General features: G+C 39.2%; 1 protein-coding gene across 1 annotated transcript in view; it reads left to right on the plus strand.

Annotated features, from left to right (window-relative positions):
• The window catches only part of LOC126353899 (fatty acid synthase-like), a 416,829-nt gene that overhangs the window by 90,543 nt on the left and 304,884 nt on the right, over positions 1–21,402 (plus strand). The window contains exons 3-4 of the mRNA XM_050003123.1: positions 12,441–12,593; positions 12,756–12,929. Coding sequence (XP_049859080.1) covers positions 12,441–12,593; positions 12,756–12,929 — 327 coding nt within the window. The remainder of the gene's footprint in view (positions 1–12,440; positions 12,594–12,755; positions 12,930–21,402) is intronic.

Genomic DNA, 21,402 nt, shown 5'->3' on the forward strand with positions numbered 1-21,402 from the left:
AAGAGAGGTAAACCCTCTTTCTGCGTGTGTAATGCATACTGTTATCATGCAATAACGTTGTAATATGGATGAAAGAGTACAATGAGGGAACAAGATTACAGCTTTTTTCCACTGTGTAACAGTGACACTGATAATAATTCTTGATGCACTTTAGATAGTACATTACACTCAAAGAATAATAATCCCCGTGGAGGCCCGGCAAAAGAATAGGCCTCCGGTATGTTCTGCCAGTCGTAAAAGGCGACGAAAAGAACAAACCACTAATAGGGCTAACCCCCCTTTTAGTGTGATTAGTTGGTTCAGGACACAACTAAAGAAGACTCGGACAAGCGCCGTCATGGTCGGGGACGACGCTTGAACCCTATGCCCGCCCACAATGGTAACGACACTGCTAGCCAACTGGAAAATGATTTAAATCCAAATAGAGGTGTTTTGCAGGATATGCTTCCTGCAACCATCCTAGAAGGAAAACAAAGACAGAGGATGAGATGGTCAGATGAAGTTAATCGACACCTCATGTTCTGTTATTACCAAGCAACAAACCTAGGAACCAACACAATTGGATACAGATCACAAGTATACACAACATTTATTACCAGATACCAAGAATTAAAATTTTTAACAGGACAACGACTAGCTGATCAGATCCATGTAATAATCAAAAATAACAGGATACCCCAGTCAGAATTAGAAAACATCAAACAACAAGTACAACAAATACTGGAACAAAATAGTGTGCAATCAGAAGAAGAAGAAAATACAGTAATGGACTCAAACATCCCAGAGCAAACAAACAAAGAACAACACACATCAATTAAACAATCAGAGGAAAACGAAAGCTTAAGACTGCCACCAGAACAAGTACAAATAGAACACGAAGTGACACATGTGTTAGATATAGAAGAAAAATTTCAGCTGACATATATAGAATACAAAGACACAAATACAGACATTATACCATTCTTGCATGGACCGCCAAATAACCCACAAGTCGAAACAACAATAAAAACTATCAACACAATCATACACAACAAAATAAATGAAAACACAACTATGGAAGAGTTACTACTACTGGTTTATATAGGAGCACTCACTACACTAAATATATATACTAGGCAGAGATGAGAACCAACGAACACACAGAAGAAACCTACAAAACCAGCATGGCAACACAGGCTACAGATCAGAATAGAAAAACTGAGAAAAGACATTGGGCAGCTAACACAATTTATAAGACATCAAATGTCAGAAAAAAAACGAAAAAGGTTAGGTAAAATCTCACAACAAGAAGCGATAGAGCAATTAGATGAAAAGAAGTAGAAATTACAAGCATTGGCCAAACGACTTAGAAGATACAAAAATAGTGAAAATAGAAGGAAACAAAACCAAACATTCAACAAAAACCAAAAGAAATTTTACCAGACAATAGATAACACACACATTAAAATAGACAATCCACCAAACATAACAGACATGGAACACTTCTGGAGCAGCATATGGTCAAACCCGGTACAACATAACAGGCATGCACGGTGGATAGAAGCAGAAACAGACACATACAAGATGATACCACAAATGTCGGAAGTGATAATTTTGCAACATGAAGTCACTTGAACAATTAATTCTACTCACAATTGGAAAGCCCCTGGAAAAGATAAAATAGCAAATTTCTGGCTAAAGAAGTTCACCTCAGCGCATTCACATCTAAGTAAATTATTTAACAGTTACATTGCAGACCCATACACATTCCCTGATACACTTACACATGGAATAACTTATATGAAATCTAAAGATCAAGCAGACACAGCAAACCCAGCTAAATACTGCCCCATAAAATGCCTACCAACAATATACAAAATATTAACTTCAGTCATTACACAGAAATTAATGACACATACAACACAGAACAAAATTATAAATGAAGAACAAAAAGGCTGTTGCAAAGGAGCATGAGGATGTAAAGAGCAACTGATAATAGATGCAGAGGTAACATATCAAGCTAAAACTAAACAAAGGTCGCTACACTACTCATACATTGATTACCGAAAGGCTTTTGATAGTGTACCCTACTCATGGTTACTACAAATATTGGAAATATACAAAGTAGATCCTAAATTGATACAGTTCCTAAACATAGTAATGAAAAATTGGAAAACCGCACTTAATAACCAAACAAATTCAAATAGTATCACATCACAGCCAATACAGATTAAGCGTGGAATATACCAAGGAGACTCGTTAAGTCCTTTCTGGTTCTGCCTTGCTCTGAACCCACTATCCAACATGCTAAATAATACAAATTATGGATACAATATTACTGGAACATAACCACACAAAATCACACATTTGCTATACATGGATGATCTAAAACTACTGGCAGCAACAAATCAACAGCTCAACCAATTACTAAAGATAACACAAGTATTCAGCAATGATATAAATATGGCTTTTGGAACAGACAAATGTAAGAAAAATAGCATAGTCAAGGGAAAACACACTAAACAAGAAGATTACATATTGGATAACCCCAGCAACTGCATAGAAGCAATGGAAAAAACAGATGCCTATAAATATCTATGATACAGACAAAAAATAAGAATAGATAATACAAATATTAAAGAAGAACTAAAAGAAAAATATAGACAAATACTAACAAAAATACTGAAAACAGAATTGACAGCAAGAAACAAAACAAAAGCTATAAATACTTATGCTATACCAATATTGACCTACTCATTTGGAGTAGTGAAATGGAGTAACACAGACCTAGAAGCACTCAATACACTTACACGATCACAATGCCACAAATATAGAATACATCACATACATTCAGCAACAGAAAGATTCACATTAAGCAGAAAGGAAGGAGGAAGGGGATTTATCGACATAAAAAACCTACATTATGGACAGGTAGACAATTTAAGAAAATTCTTTATAGAACGAGCAGAAACTAGCAAAATACACAAAGCAATCACTCATATAAACACATCGACTACACCACTGCAATTTCATAACCACTTCTACAACCCTTTAGATCACATAACATCAACAGATACGAAGAAAGTAAATTGGAAAAAGAAAACACTACATGGCAAGCACCTGTATCATCTAACACAGCCACACAGCGATCAAGACGCATCCAACACATGGCTAAGAAAAGGAAATATATACAGTGAGACGGAAGGATTCATGATTGCAATACAGGATCAAACAATAAACACCAGATATTACAGCAAGCACATTATTAAAGATCTCAATACCACAACAGATAAATGCTGACTTTGCAAACAACAAATAGAAACAGTAGATCACATCACAAGCGGATGTACAATACTAGCAAATACAGAATACACCAGAAGACATGACAATGTAGCAAAAATAATACATCAACAGCTTGCCTTACAACATAAACTTATAAAACAACACATTCCCACATACAAGTATGCACCACAAAATATACTGGAGAATGATGAATACAAATTATACTGGAACAGAACCATTATAACAGATAAAACAACATCACATAACAAACCTGACATCATATTCACCAATAAAAAGAAGAAATTAACACAACTAATCGAAATATTCATACCCAATACAACAAATATACAAAAGAAAACAGGAGAAAAAATTGAAAAATACATCCAACTGGCTGAGGAAGTCAAGGATATGTGGCATCAGGATAAAGTTGACATTATACCAATTATACTATCAACTACAGGAGTCATACCACACAATATCCACCAGTACATCAATGCAATACAGCTACATCCAAACTTATATATACAACTACAGAAATCCGTAATTATTGATACATGTTCAATTACGCGAAAGTTCCTAAGTGCAATATAACATATACCATACAGTTAAAAGGAAGTCACACTTGATCAAGGTCCGCGTCACTTTCTACTTTAGACCAGACATAACGTCTGAGATAAGAAAGAAATAATAATAATACCTCTCTATGAGGGGGGGGGGGGGGGGGGTCAGGCTTAAAGTACATAGGCTGTCTAACATATTAGCGATGAATGCAATTAGTCTAAGAGCTCTAGTGTGCTTTTTCAGTTATGGTATCTCACAAAACAGGGTAGATTCTGAGTTCCTAGATTTTTCTAAAAAAGTTATACTGATTTCTTTAATAAGAGATTGTGAAGGTATGATTTCCTGAGATTTTTTGAAAGGAGAGTGAACTCTTTTTTCCTGTAGAAACACTGCACAACTGCACAATTGTTCTAGTACCACCATGACAGGAGATGTTAGCAGTGGAAACTGTAGTCCCTGAGTAATATATTATGATGTTAGCCATTAAGAATTAGGTGTTACTGGGTTTTTACACAGTGTTCTACTGCCAGTTACTAGAGGGAGGAAAACCATTGTCCTTCTGTAACATATTATAATTTTGTTGCCTGGGTGGGTTATGCACTATGAATTAGGACTTAGGTGTAGGCATTGTAACGCTGTGTTCGGTCTTCTATTCACCCAGCTACTGGTGCAAGTTGATACAATTTGAAGGATAATTGATAAAGTTGGGGTTATTTGATACATTTTGGGCTAGGCGATACACTTTTGAGATAAGTTGACATAGTTCTAGGGGTAGTTTGACACACTGTTAGAGACAAATTGATACACTTTTGGGGGGGACGGCAAGTTGATGCTGTTTGATGGGTAATCTGATATGCTTTTGGGGATAGTTCATAAAGTTTTAGGGGTAATTGATACACTGTTAGGGAACAAGGTGACACGCTATTGGAACAAGTTGATATAGTTTAAGTGGCAAGTTGATACCGTTTTTGGAGCAAGTTGATACAGTTTGAGGGGTATTTAGATACACTTTTGGAGTTAGTTGACACACTTTGAGGGGTAATTTGATACACTCTTAGAGACAAGTTGATACACTTCTTTTTTTTGGGAGGGGGGGGGGGGACAAGTTGATACAGTGTGAGGAGTAAATTGATATCATTTTAGGTAAGTTGATGTAGTTTGAGGGGTAATTTGATACACGTTTGGGTCAAGTTGATACACTTTTGGGGCAAGCTGATACAGTCTGAGTGTCAATGTGATGCACTTTTGGGGCATGTTGATCAGTTTGAGGTGTAATTTGATACACTTTTCATACAGGTTGATACACTTTGGGATAAGTTGATACAATCTGATGGCAGTGATCACTGATGGACTGTGATTGTTCATGGTCAGTGATCAATGATGGTCAATGATCAGCGATCAGCGATGGTCAGTAATCAATAGACATTGTGCATCAAGCATTGGGTGTTTATCATTTAGCATTTACCTTATAGCATTTACTGTTCAGTGTTTACAGTTAAGCAATTACTATTTAGAATTTGCCATTACATGTTTAGATAATGTTAACAACACACCTGTTGTTTCTTTCAAACTATTAATTGTATTTTAGTATGTATATGACATTGTCTATTGCTGTAATGGCCAAATGACAATAAAATTATTATTATTATTATTATTATTGTAGTGTTAAATGTTTACATTTAACATTTGGCATTTACCGTTTAGCATTCAGCACTTAGTGTTTCCAGTTTACTGTTTATCATTCTGCATTAAGAGTTCAGTGTTTACTGTTCAGAATTTAATATTTAATATTTACCATTTAGCATTTCCTGTTAAGCATTTAGCATTTATTGCTTAGCATTTATAGGTTAGTGTTTACCATTTAGAGCTTACTATTTGTGTTTGGTGTTTATCTTTCAGTGATTACCAGAAGGGGGCATAATGTATAAAACACATTGTTTTTTACTTCATTCCTGAGGTCATTTATATACATCATTTAAGTAGTACATGCTGACTGGTTAGAAAAAAGAGTGAATGTAAAGCAAACAAAACATCTGTTTGCATGGTTTCGGATTTTTAACATAGTGTTGTGATTGATCAGAGGTATTGGGCTCTTTCTGCCATCTTGGTTTTTTTCAGCACTATGATTGGCTGGAGATGAAGAATAAAAGAATATTCTACTGTGTGATTGGTTGGAGATAAGGGGGATGGAGTGCAATTTTTCCCACTAATGCAATTGGACTGTTTCCACCATCTTGGAAATTTTTAATATTGCATTATGACTGGCTGCAGATAAGGATGAGGTGGGGAGGAGGCAGAGGGTGGGCATGGTTTCGCATTGGTAAGGATGACGACATCACTGACAGCAGTGATTTTACTGATAAGGATGATGATGGCACTAGGTCAGTGACCTATTTCATGAGGTATCAAAAATTTAAACAAAGTAGATCAGAATACCCACACCCCTACCAATCTTTAGGATCCTGCAGCAGACAAACATCACAATACTTGTCTGTAACTCTCTACATACTATTTACTGTATTGTACTTTTTGTAAACAGGAGTAACATGTGCTCTTTCGCAGTGCTTGGGGATATTCCTGTACAAGGAATCCTTACTATCCATACTGATATTATAATTGTGAAAGTAACTCCGCCTGTTACATTTTCATAAATAAACTGATGAAACAAATTAATGAAATTTAGTATGGAGGTAGCCTGAACCCTGAGGAAGATCATAGGTTATGTTAGAAAGTGTCTAGTAGGAGATGTTTATTGTTTTCAAGAATATTATGGAAATTAGGGGAAAACATATACACTTTGAAAAAAGCTATTTACTCTCTGACTTTTGAACCATATTATATTTGTGAAAATGCTTTTATTGACAGATATGTTCTACATAATATGATTCAGTGTAATCAAGACAATGTTTACATAATCCAAAACATTTTAAATCCATACTTGCATTACTAAATGCGAAATCAACACTGTTATGCTTTCACGACTAAACAGCTGAACTGATTGGAATGAAATTTAGTATGGAGATGACTTGGACCCTGAACAAGGACATAGGCTGTTATTAGGGGGAAGGGAAAAAAAGAAAAAATGTAGACCTCCAAAGATGGTGAAGTAGGGAATGGAGCATCTTTTTTGACATCAATGAACATAAATCCTGTTAATATCTTTAACTGTGTTGCATAATATACATGTTGCATATAATCATAGCTACTTCACTAGCACCATACATGGATGTGCACGTGGCACTGCTTGTCAATGACACTGGTTGTGCTGCATCATCATGGTTTGTGGCAGCTGATAGGTGGGAAGTGGTTGCACATCACACATGAGGGCAGCTGATGTAATTGTGCATAAAATATCTTACATACTCACTGTCACTCATCATAACAAAACTACTCATATGAGAGGGTAGCTACAAGTAACAGCTAGTTCTCAATAAAAATGGCCGAGGAAAGGAACTGATTCTCTGGCATATTCAATGTAAAATCTAACTGGATTTCCATTGAGGCCTGGTAGCTTGTTCACTTTTTGTAGTCATAATTGTTTTTCAATAACAAGGGTGCTAATATCTATACAGGTCATGTGTGAGTCTGTGTGAAGGTGAACCACTGTTAACAGTTGTATCCTATTGTGTAGATAAATTTTTAAGTGCATAATATAAAATTTTTGCTTTCTGTCTTTTGTCTTCGATATGACATGAAGAAAATTGATGAGATTTTGAATGGAAGCTTTTGCCACACTGGTCCTTGTTACAAATGTATGATTATTAACAAAACATATACATACTGTATTGAAGATGTTATGGCTAGTGTATTGGCTTTTGTGATCATTAGAGACACTAAACTGCAGAAGCCATTCGTGCAGACAAATTAAGGGAACATCTCATTATATCTTCAGTTGGTATATCCAAAGCACTTTTGGAAGCTACTGGTGTCTTTTCTTTCTTTGAAAGTGTGAACCTATGTCAACTTTATACAAAGACCTGGCAATGTGTTTTGTAAAGGGTAAAGTGACAGTAGCAAATCTGTCAACCTGGTTCCGTTCATAATTGGCATGGTAGGTCTCTGTGTTCGTCAAAGGATTGGTCAACATCTGTAATCAAAGAACTGAGTAAATGTTTTATTGATGGTGTCTAAGAGGTGTCATGCAACATTTGCACAGAACTTGTGATGAAATATGATGAGAGAACTTAAACATAGGAAGGCTGTTGAATTATCACAGAGGTATTGTGTTCAAACCTGCTCACAACCTGATTTTTTTCCATCTGCAAAGAATGCTGAAGTGCTGCCAAGCAGCAGTGTGATATGGAGTCCATATTAAACTTGACTCAGACAAACTACAAATAAAAGACTATGTAGCAAGTATGTGCACTAGTGTAGCATATCCTGGCTTGTCTTACACCAGACAGTAACACAGTGTCACAGTATGACTGTTTTTCTACAAAACTGGAAATAAATTGAGATGGATCTTAGTATAGATATTACAGTGACCTTATGAACAACATGAACATATATTTTGCAAAAATGTCTATTTGTTTGTGAATGGCTCGTTACATCAGTAAAATGCAAAATTTTGTTAACATTTCGCTTCTGCCACTTTCCACACATTTAAAGATTTGTACAGTACTTTCATTGCAGTGGCCAATTGATGATGAATACTGACTTTAAGAATTCTAGACAAGTTTACTGTCAAATAAAACAGGATGAACATAGTAGACTAGTTGGAGAACTATTAATCTTTATGGCATTCTGCATGTAAAAGCAGTATGTTACGATTCATATGTCAGGGTAGACCACTTGCTTATATGTACATCGTCAGTAGTCATGCTCTAAATATTTAGGATTGTGATGAGTATCCAAACTACCTTCATACTGTAGAAATTAGTTGTTAAAAAAAACTACAGACTCTACTTTGACAAGGTTTGCATTCAGTTACATTAAAGGAGTGCAACTGGAGAGACACATGGCTACTACTCTGCAGCCTGTGTTGACAGAGCTGTCATGTTGGAACTGCACCTTAGATGGCATAATTGCACTGACTCATTGTCCATGCACCTCTCCAAGGCACAACTTTAATTTAATGAATGCAATCCTTGTCAAAGGTTCATTGCAGACGTGCATCAATAGAGAAACCAAAGTGGTGCATGACTTGACTGCTACACCGAGTCCTTTTGTGTCCCTGCTATTGTGTCACTACAGACATGTTATTGACAAGGGCTGCATCACTTACATTAAAGGCGTGCCATTCAAGAGATGCATGACCACTAGTATGTGGCTCGTGGCACCACTGCTGCCACATTGGAATGGCACTTAAATATGGTAGATTTCCACCGATGTATTTGCTGTGCTCGTGTCCCATGGCACTCTCCTAATATAATGAAAGCAACTCTATCCAAAAGTGTGTTTGTAGTTGTATGGTAGCAGAGACACTAAAGTGGGACACAACTTGACTGCCCTGCCTAGTGTTTTGTTACCTCTGTTCAATGCTGTATGCAGGTCTCACCAGGTATGGCTAGCTGCATTTGCCACCTCCACCAGTCTCCAAAAAGATGTCATTAGTCCCTATGTGAGAAAGTCTGCATCTGACTGCAACCTGTGATTTCAAATACTCTTAGTATGATCTCTTTCACTTGACTGACAATTCCTCCTGGGATACACAGCAAGTACTTATTTGTTTTGTTTCCCTCCCAGAACACTATTTCCCTAACAGAAGCCTTGGTGCACCTAACATTGGAATTGACTATCACTAATAGCTCCTTCTTTCCCCTTTTTTGGGTGCCCTGACCCTGACAGAGGAGAGACTACTGCACGAGCAGGAGAAGTGAGATCTGCTTGCTCTCTTTCATTATCAGCAGCAGGCAATATCTCCATCAAAGTATGTGGGTTGTCTTTTGGTCATCATACACATACAGTCTTCCTCATGAAACAGCTCCTGGGTATGACTCGCATGCTGCCATCAGATGGCCACTTGGGGCCAGACTGAGGTGAGGCCAGATCGACGTTCTCTGCAGACCACATTGGCAAAAACTGTAGTCGCCCAGCTTTGCAGCACAAAATTGCAACAGGAGATCATACTGGCAGTGCAGTGGTAATATGAAGCTGCTCATGAGTGGTCAATACGTACTAGATATTTAATAATACAGTGTATGTATTTTACTTTGTGGCTAGCAGTGAGACATTGTGATAACTATTTTTGTTTCAGTTGGTGAAACAGTTTTTGGAATAAAGTAAAAGTGTAGCACAACGTTTTAAATATTCCCGAGATAGTAATGTATGCTAACGATGAGCTCAAAATCATTAGAATGGAAGATGGTGTGGTTATTAATTTTACTATCTTATATTTATCTTCAGTAATGATGAGAAAAAAGAGAAACTACATCTGCACCCACAGTTTTTAGACAGTTGTGAAGAGCATGGAAGAGGGTACTTCACACAGTGGCATATTATGATTTCTTCCCCTGTTATTCCCATATTGTGTACAGGAAGAATGTGTACATAAATGTGAACTCAGAATATGTTTTTAAAATTCTGCTGCAAATGCACGTCAGTGATACTGTATGGTAGTTACATCTGGTTCTTTTGCTAATCTTCTTGAAACTAATTGCAAAAGATGTGCTTTGCTGTGTTCCAAAATATTCTGTTTTAGTGCATTAAACGGACACTAGACTGTTTGTCTTTGTCACCATAGTGTGGGCGGTGTTGCAAAACAAGCTAATGCAACATCTGTGCATTTTACACTGTTGTTTACAAATGTAAGGTGACTCAGTTTTTCCTTTGTGTACAAGAAAGATCACATTTGTCATATCAATTTGGTTAAAACATTTAGAATCCAATATTGTATGTACTGTCTCCATTATGTAAACATAGCTCTTTTGCTCTACTCTGTCTATTAGTAGTGTATTTTGCACATACTGCAAGAGCATGCTGAAAAGTAATTCCTCTGGATTTTTAACTCTTAAAACATTTTAAATAACACAAACTTTACTAAAATTCTACATCTTTATTTTTCATGTCTACATATTCATTTCTCAACATAGTCACCCTTGGGACAAACACATGTCTCCCAGGAGACCAGTTTGTTGATAGCATCACTTTAAAATGTTTGCTTTGGTCATGAAGCTGCACCATCACCTCCACTTGTACCCTTCATTGCTATCAAAGTGAAGTCCTTCTTAAAATTTTGGAAGCAGATGAAAATCAAATGGATCAAGTCAGAAGTGTATGGAAGACGATCAATGACAGTAAACCCAAGGCGTTGGACTGTTGCAGATGTTGCAGTATTTGTGTCTTGTCTGGCAGTGTCATGATGAAGGAGAGGGTATTCCACGTGTGGGCGAACATTTTCTCCAGTTAGAAACTCAATTACAACATGCTATTCCTCATTCACTGACTTAGTCATTTTACACACCACTGTGTTACATACTGAAATTCAACGCCCTATAATGGTGGGGGGTTGCAACTTGTGTCAGTGAAGCAGGAAAGTTTACGAGTAATATGCATGAAATGTAACATCTCAACCAATATCAAGAACAGAATAAAAAATTCAGAGGCATTCCTTTTCAGAATGCTCTCATGTAACAGTAATATTGTGTTACATTTAGTTTATTCCTTCAAAATCAGTGTTTATTGTCAGTTTGTTAGGTATGTTTGTTAGAGAGAATCATATCGACAAAACAGAAGTTCAAGAACCATAATCCCATGTAGCTCCAGAGAATCAGCAAATTTTACCCCAAGTTTTTTTTCTTATTAAGCAGAAATCACCTTCTTTGGTGTTAACTGGTTGTGTTCTTGAAGGGTTATTGCAATCCTTATAGTGTGACAAACTCAAAATTATTAGAATGTCAGCAAGTTTACTTGAAGTTATTTGTTTATTGTTTTCTACAACATTGCATCAGTGATAATGCAGTCGGACTGGGAATGCTAGTACTGAGCACTGAATGACTTAGTTGTTGTTTATAAACTTATGGGAATTGCCCTGACATCTATTAAAGTATTGAAAGCTGCTGCAAGTGGTTATCTTGGTGTAGGCTACCAAGAGATGCATATCAGCCTCAAGTACCATTCTTTCCAAATGGATACTGGCTCCTCTCTAGGAAGTACAGGATCTATCATCATTGGTGGACATGACTGTAAGTTGTGTCCCAGTGATAGGTTAAGGGGAGCTGTGCAGAGGAGACTTGGACCAGAGAGAACTGAGTGCAATACTCCCATCCCCATAAGCAACAAAAGCCAGCTGCGTCATGTGAAATGTGTTTTATTCATGTCATAACATACACAATTTCAGAACATATGTCTGACGTACAGGAGACATGTCAAGGTTACAATTTGCTTATTTAAAATTTTGTCACACTTACAATAACACTTTCTCAGAAGGAAGCAAGAGCAAAAGGGATGGGGGCCTGTTAAGTGCCCACTCTTCTATGTGTGGCAAATAATGGCATTCTTGTTTGAAGTAAAGCATAAAAGTAAAAATTAAAGTAACAGACAACTGGGGTACATCTATATAATACGCAGTGTATCTCGAATAGAAATAACATGAGAAAACTTTTGCAATTTATATTATCTTACAGAGAGCATGTGAAAACATTTGCCATTCTATAACCATGTTTTCAATTATTTCACAGGACTGTGTGGTGAGGAACGTAGTACAGGCAAGCTAAACAGTATTGCAAAGTTTGATGCAGAATTTTTTAATCTTCCCCCTGCAATAGTCGATAAATTGGATCCACAAGCTCGAATCATGACTGAGGTTGTTTATGAAGCTATAATTGATGCTGGTATGTAACTAACTACAGTATAAGAAGTAACAAAATAATCTTGTTCACATATCTTTCTATCAAAATAATTTAATTCTGTACATGTCACATTGACAGGCAAACGTGCTGTTTAAGCTTTTCTTCAATAAGATTTATTTCAGATCTGTTATCCTTCTATTGTAGGTGTGAATCCTTTAACACTCCGAGGCTCTCGTACTGGAGTTTTTGTGGCAATGTGCTCTTGTGATGCTGAGTTTTACTGGTTTTCTGGTATGCACTCATTCAACAAAACAGAGGCATTACATTCTTTCAGAAGTCTTATTGCAAACAGAATATCATACAGCTTTGATTTCAAAGGTACGTATTTGTACTTACTATCCATCAATAAATATTGAAAATATTTCATAGGTATGTATGTTTACTTACTATCCATTGGTAAAAATTGAAAATAGATAACTTCCGCATAAATAATTAAGGATCAAAGGTAACAGCTCATTGAATAGTAAGACTACTGAAAACGTGCTGTCTTTCAGACCAATCCTTTTTTCAAACACACACACACACACACACACACACACACACACACACACACACACACACACCTGTACAGCAGTTGCATCAGATGAGAGAAAGGAAGCAGAAGGGAGGCGTGGGGAATTGTGGTTGACTGCTCGGAGGGAGGCACCAGGTACATAGGATAGCAATGCAACATGGGCTGTGACACTGCTGAATTAGTGCAGTGCACGATGATGGTGATATGGAGGGTTGGAGTGGGTGATGGAATAGAGGGAGCAGAGACTGCAGAAAACAGAGTGTGGGTGGATGAACAAAGTTAGTGAACTGGAGCAGGTAGGAGGTGGGTGTGGAGTGGGGGAAGGGGTGGGGGCTAGTAAAGAGTGAAGACAGAAGGATTGTAGGAATGAAGAATGTGTTGCAAGGACAGCTCCCATGTTTGCAGTTTAGAAAAGCTGACACTGAGTGGGAAGGATCAAGGTGGCATGGGTTGTGAAGCAACCACTGAAAACTGAGCATGTTGTCCACAGCAAAGTGTTGTGCCACTGAGTGGTCAACTCATATCTTTTCCACAGTTTGGAGTTGGTCATCCAATTGGGTAGACAACTGGTTGGTGGCCATACCCACATAAAATAGTATGCAGAAATTGCAGAAAAGCTAGTATATGATATGGCTACTTCACAGGTGGCCCTGCCCCTGATGGAATAGGATAAGCCAGTGATGGGACAGGAATAAGATCTGCAGGAAGAGTATATGAGACAGGACATGCAGCTGGGTCTTCCACATGGATATGGCCCATGTGTCAGGGGGCTGGGAGTGAGTGCTGCCTGTGGCTAGGAAGTTCCTCAGTTCCAGGCACAATGATAAATAGTTGAACTTCTTGCAAGTATAAGGTTCAGTTGTTTCAATCTAAGATGATAACGGGTGATGGAGGTGGTGCTGGATCTTGCAGGTGATGGGAGGATTTTGTGTGTGTGAGGATCTGGTAAGGGAAATCTGTCTTCAGACTTGGTTAGGGAGATGGTGTCTGTTGGTGAAGATCTTAGTGTTATCTTCATCATACTGTGTAAGGGAATTCTTGTCACTGTAGAAGAGATATTCATTAGTGACCAGCCTATAAGGGAGTGATTTTTTAATGTGTAAGAGGTTGTAGCTATCAAAATGCAGGTGTAGTTAATGGTTAGTGGGCTTGATATAGACAGTAGTATGGCTGGAGCATCAGAAATATGTAGGTCAGTGCCCAGTACATTAGGCTGAAGAGAACCAGCTGAAGCAAACTTGATTTTATACCTCTACTGTTAGGTGAGTTGTTACCTATGCTCCAACATTATTTACAGTCAACCAGGGCTTCACATTAGCATAACTTATCTTTAGAAAACCAGTAAGCAAACAAGCAAGAAACATGTGTTGCATGTTTCAAATAACCTAAGTTGTCCAGAATGACCTTTTCACTCTGCACAGGACTGTACACTGATTTGAGGAGAGATCTACTGATTGCAGTAAAGATGAGCTTCAAGTCAACACAAACTCCACTGCAAAGTGAAAATTGATTCTGGAAACAACCCATTAGGTTGCAGCTAAGCCATTGCTTTGCAGTACCCTTCCTTCTAGCTATGATAGTCTTGCAAGGTATGTAGGAGACTTACAAAGTTTGAGAAGTAAGAGAAAGGTACTGGTAGAAGTGAAGTTTTGAGGGTGTGTTGTGGGTCAGACTCGGATAATTCAGTCGGTTGAGCATTAGTCTGTGAAAAGGAAAGGTTTCAGGTTGGAGCCTCAAGCTATTATGCAGTTTTAATCCGCCTGGAAGTTTTAAAATGAGATTTTAATTATGAAGGAAGACTCCATTTATATGGAAAATATGACTCCTGACTACATGTTATTTTTAATGATAGTAATAGAGGTATCAATGCCAGAGAAGGAAAGTTGCTACTCACCATTAGGCAGAGATGCTGAGTCATGATAGGCACAACAAAAAGATACACACAATTAAAGCTTTCAGCCATTAACGCCTTTGTCAGCAGTAGACACACATACACATACTCACATGCACACGCACACGCACACACACACACACACACACACAAACATACACACACACACACACACACACACACACACACACACACACACACACACACACATATGTAAAAGCAACTTGCACAAGTGTCTGCAGTCTCAGATAGCTCAAACCACACTGCGAACAGCAGCACCAGTGCATGATGGGAGTGACAACTGGGTGCGGGTAAGGAGGAGACTGAGGCGGGGAGGGGGAGGGATAGTGTGGTGGGAGTAGCGAACAGTGAAGTGTTGCAGTTTAGACGGAGTGCAGGAGAGAAGGTGTGGAGGGGGAGGGGGTAAGGAGCGGAAAGGTGAGAAATAAAAAGAAATTAAAAGACTGGGTGTGGAGGCGAAATGGTGGCTGTGTAGTGCTGGAATGGGAACAGGGAAGGGGCTGGATGGCTGAGGACAGTGACTAATGAAGGTTGATGCCAGGAGGGTTACGGACACGCAGGATGTATTGCAGGGAAAGTTCCCAACTGCGCAATTCAGAAAAGCTGGTGTTGGTCGGAAGGATCCATATGGCACAGGTTGTGAAGCAGTCATTGAGTTGAGGGATATCATGTTTGTCAGCATGTTCAGCAACAGGGTGGTCCACTTAATTTTTGGCCACAGTTTGTCGGTGGCTGTTCATGCAGACAGACAGCTTGTTGGTTGTCATGCCTACGTAGAATGCAGCACAGAGGTTGCAGCTTAGCTTGTAATTCACATGACTGGTTTCACAGGTAGCCCTGCCTTTGATGGGATAGGTGATGTTAGTGACCGGACTGGAGTAGGTGGTGGTAGGAGGATGTATGGGACAGGTCTTTCATCTAGGTCTTTTACAGGGGTATGAGCCATGAAGTAAGGTATTGGGAGCAGGGGTTGTGTGAGGATGGACGAGTATATTGTGTAGGTTCGGTGGATGGCAGAATACCATGGTAGGAGGGGTGGGAATGATAGTGGGCAGGACATTTCTCATTTCAAGGCATGATGACAGATAATCGAAACCCCGCCAGAGAATGTAATTCAGTTGCTCCAGTCCTGGTTGGTATTGAGTTATGAGGGGAATGCTGCTCTGTGGCCGGACTGTGGGACTTTCGGAGGTGGTGGGAGACTGGAAAGATAAGGCACGGGAGATTTGTTTTTGTACAAGGATGGGAGGACAATTGTCATCAGTGAAGGCTTCAGTGATATCCTCGGTATATTTTGAGCGGGACTGTTTGTCACAGCAAATGCGATGACCACGAGTAGCTAGGCTGTACGGAAGGGACTTCTTGGTATGGAATGGGTGGCAGCTGTCGAAGAGGAGGTACTGTTGGTTGTTAGTAGGTTTGATATGGATGGAGGTACTGACATAGCCATCTCTGAGGTGAAGATCAGCACCTAGGAAGGTGGCTTGTTGAGTTGAGTACGACCAGGTGAAGCAAATGGGGGAGAAGTTGTTAAGGTTCTGGAGGAATGTGAATAAGGTGTCCTCACCTTCAATCCAGATAGCAAAGATGTCATCAATGAATCTGAACCATGTGAGGGGTTAGTATTCTGGGTTTTTAGGAAGGATACCTCTAGATGGTCCATGAATAGGTTAGCATAGGATTGTGCCATGCGGGTGCCCATAGGTGTACTGTGGATTTTTTTGCAGGTGATGCCTTCAAAGGAGAAGTAATTGTGGGTGAGGATATAGTTGGTCATGGAGACTAGGAAGGATGTTGTTGTTTTGGAATCCATAGGGTGTCTGGAAAAGTAGTGTTTGATAGCAGTAAGGGCCCATCCCAGAACCTCTCCCTAGAGTCCATCTCTCTACTCATCCCTACCACTCCTCGCACTCTCCCTTCTACATACTTCCTAAAGTCCATAAACCCAACTACCCAGGATGCCCCATTGTGGCCAGTTACTGTGCCTCCACTGAGAGAACCTCTGTTCTCATACAACAACACCTTCAACCTATTACCCGGAACCTATCCTCCTATATAAAAGATACCAACCATTTCCTCCACTGACTCTCCACAGTTCCTGTCCCTTTACCACATGGAGCTCTGCTCATCACTATTGATGCCACCTCCCTGTACACTAACGTTCCTAATGCCCATGGTATTACTACTATCAAGCACTACTTTTCCAGACACCCTATGGATTCCAAACCAACAACCTCCTTCCTAATCTCCACAACCAACTATATCCTCACCCACAAGTACTTCTGCCTATGGGCACCCACATGGCACCATCCTATGCTAACCTATTCATGGGCCATCTAGAGGAATCCTTCCTAAAAACCAAAAATCCTAAACCCCTCACACGGTTCAGATTCATTGATGACATCTTTGCTATCTGGATTGAAGGTGAGGAGACCTTATTCACATTCTTCCATAACCTCAACAACTTCTCCCCCATTTGTTTCACCTGGTCCTACTCAACCCAACAAGCCACCTTCCTAGATGTTGACCTTCACCCCAGAGAAGGCTATGTCAGTACCTCTGTCCATATCAAACCTACTAACCACCTTCAGTACATCTTCTTTGACAGCTGCCACCCATTCCATACCAAGAAGTCCCTTCCATACAGCCTAGCCACCCGTGGTCATCGCATTTCCAGTGACTAGCAGCCCTCTCAGAATATACCGAGGGTCTCACTGAAGCCTTCACTGACTGTAATTATCGTCCCATCCTTGAGCAAAAACAAATCTCCCATGCCTGATCTTCCCAGTCTCCCACCACCTCCAAAAGTCCCACAATCTGGCCACAGAGCAGCATTCCCCTGGTAATGCAGTACCATCCAGAACTGGAGCAACTGAATTACATTCTCCGCCACGGTTTCGATTACCTCTCATCGTGTCCTGAAATGAGAAATGTCCTGCCCACTATCCTTCCCACCCCTCCTACCATGGTATTCTGCCATCTACTGAACCAACACAATATACTCGTCCATCCTCACACAACCCCTGCTCCCAATCCCTTACTTCATGGCTCATACCCCTGTAATAGACCTAGATGAAAGACCTGTCCCATACATCCTCCTACCACCATCTACTCCAGTCCGATCACTAACATCACCTATCCCATCAAAGGCAGGGCTACCTGTGAAACCAGTCATGTGAATTACAAGCTAAGCTGCAACCTCTGTGCTGCATTCTACGTAGGCATGACAACCAACAAGCTGTCTGTCTGCATGAACGGCCACCGACAAACTGTGTCCAAAAAATAAGTGCACCACCCTGTTGCTGAACATGCTGACAAACATGATATCCCTCATCTCAATGACTGCTTCACAGCCTGTGCCATATGGATCCTTCCCACCAACACCAGCTTTTCTGAATTGCGCAGTTGGGAACTTTCCCTGCAGTACATCCTACATTCCCATAACCCTCCTGACCTCAACCTTTGCTAGTCACTGTCCTCACCCATCCAGCCCCCTCCCTGTTCTCATTTCAGCACTACACCGCCATATTTCACCGCCACTCCCAGTCTTTTAATACCTTTTTATTTATTTTTATTTCTTTCCTTTCTGCTCCTTACCCTCTGGCCCCTCCGCACCTTCTCTCCTGCCCTCTGCCTAAACTGCAACACTTCACTATCCATCACTCCCACCTTACTATCCCTCCCCCTCCTCGCCCCAGGCCCCTACTTACCCCCACCCAGTCATAACTCCCATCATGCACTGGTGCTGCTGTTCGCAGTGTGGTTTGAGCTATCTGAGACTGCAGAGGTGTGTGCAAGTTGTGTTTACACAAGTGTGTATGTGAGTGTGTGCAAGTGTGTCTACTGCTGACAAAGGCCTTAATGGCCGAAAGCTTTAATTGTATGAATATTTCTGTTGTGCCTATCACAGCTCAGCTTCTCTGCTATATAGTGAGTAGCAACTTTCCTTCTATGGTATTGTTACTTTCCATGCTGGATTTTCCATTGTTTAATACTGGTATTGGTAAGATAATGGTAGTAATGAAGACGACCTTCAGCAGTTTGGAAGAAATATTACTCATCACTGCAGTGTCTGGTGATGTAGGTTATTTCTTGCTGAAATGGATATTGTTGTTAAGGACGATAATCCACAAAGCTGAAGAGGACCAAATGAAACAAACTGGGAAGCAGATGCTGGTGTTGTTGATGATTGAGGGAAGAGCATCTTGGTGCATGATATAGATCTTTAAGACATCAGCTGAAGAGTTGTTAGCAAGAATATCTGAGGAAAGATTTCTATGAAAATCACATCTTCATATTGAGCAGTGACGTAGTGTGGTTTTAAAAGTTGGGGAGACTCTACATTTATTATAGGGGGATAAAATAGTACAATAAACAATAATTTAAAAAAATGAAACAAAATTCATCATCAACAACAACAACTACTACTACTACTACTACTACTATCACTAATAATAATAATAATAATAATAATAATAACTAATTTGTTCAAGAAACGATGACAAATTTGTAGAACTACAGCAGCAAGAGAAGAAGCCCTTATATTTCATTGTACACAAGTGCACTGCACCTGTCTTTTCTTTTCACGGAGAAGTCTATAACTCGGTCTACAGAGATCTGATCACTGGATAGCTCTCCATGTAGTGTTTTTTCTATTGATAATGTGCTCAAACACGGCAGCCAGTTGTTGGACACGGAATTCCTTAAATAATTCTTCACTTGCTTAAGAGTACTCATGCTTTGTTCAGTGCTTGCTGTAGTTGCAGGTAGGACCAAAACCAAAAGCAGGAACTTCGTTGTTTCTTCATAAACAAAGTCAAAATCATTGTTGCCAATGTAATTTAAGAGGATTCTTGGAGATAAGTTTTTTTTTTTTTTCCTCATCAGCATACATGTTACACAGTTCATTTTCAAGTTGTTCTTGTTTTAATAAAAAAGGGTACTGTTCTAATAACTGATGCAGTTTCAACTTTGAGAATTCTTTTTAATAGTTCAGAAAACACTTTTCGTTCAAAAGTTCAACAAAATGAATTTGGTGAAAGTCTTGAAACCTTCTTTCCATCTGAACAATTTGCAAATCCAGTATCTCTTAAGTTAGTATCCTGAGAGATGTCTTTTGACTGTTATAGTATCATAAGTTGCCATTCAAACACAAGCTCCATTTAATGCATTCATTAACGAATGTTTCCGTCCTTAACTGTCGTAAGTTTCTCAAAACAGTTCTATTTCATCGTGGCAAGCAGTTATACTGACAGATTTGGAGTGAAGAACATTAAGGAAATGATCAACATAAACAAAGTACCCTTGGTAGAAACGAAGCAAGTAGACAAACGTAGGATCATCCGTCCGTCGTTTCATTCCCACAACACAGCTCAAAGATTCTGGTCCCATTGAGAGTCTGAATCATCAATTATATAATTTAAAACACTATATAGCTCTGAGAAATGACTAGATATTGTTGAAACTGCCCTGGAATGAAAGTTTCAGCGAGTGTTGCTTGCATGTGGCAGTTTAAATCCTTTCTCAGTTAGCAATACAGTTTGTTTTGATGATTTGCTGAAAAATGAATGAAATGCAGTAAGATCACTTACAAACATGTATATTTGTCATATGATTTTGGAAGCATGTAACAGTAACAAATTCAGCTGGTGTGCGTAACAATGCATAAACACCGCATAGAGAGAGAACTGCTTCACCAATTGTTGTAGTCCTCTTTCTCTGCCCACCATTACTGAAGCACCATCATATGTTTGACTAACCACTTTTGTTGCCACGTTCCATTCCTTCAATACTGCATGAATAATGTTTGACAAACCTGCAGCAGTTTTGTCTGCAATACAGTATCTGAATACTATACTCATTTGACTCTTGCATGACACGTCTAGTGTTTCATCAGCCTGAATGGAAATGAAATTGCAGTTCTGAATTTCAGATTTTATTTTCTCGTTAACTGCCAGTGTTATCATTTCTATTACATCATTATGTATATCTGGAGAAGTTCCTTTAAAGGTTGGTGATGATGACAGATGGTCTCAGATTAACTGCTCTCCTTGAGCTAGTAAATCTAACAATGCCAGATAGTTACCTTTCAAGCTGGAGGATTTGTCATCTTGATGTCCGCGAAAGGCTAGTTCTTGTTTACAAAGAAATACAATTGCCTGAGTAAGACGAGCCAATACTGTCCTGTTGGATGCAACTTGTTCGTTGTATTTTGTTGCTGTCAGACGAGCAGCTTCAGAAAGGGTGTGCTCAATTCTAATTTTGCCCAATAACTGAAATGATTCGTTGCTCTGCGGGTGACATTTTGATATCTGATGCTTTGGTGTTTTCCTGTCAAAGTTTTTTATTGTAAAAATGCCCTCATT

Source organism: Schistocerca gregaria, chromosome 3 (genome assembly GCF_023897955.1).
Source record: "Schistocerca gregaria isolate iqSchGreg1 chromosome 3, iqSchGreg1.2, whole genome shotgun sequence".
NCBI lineage: Eukaryota > Metazoa > Arthropoda > Insecta > Orthoptera > Acrididae > Schistocerca > Schistocerca gregaria.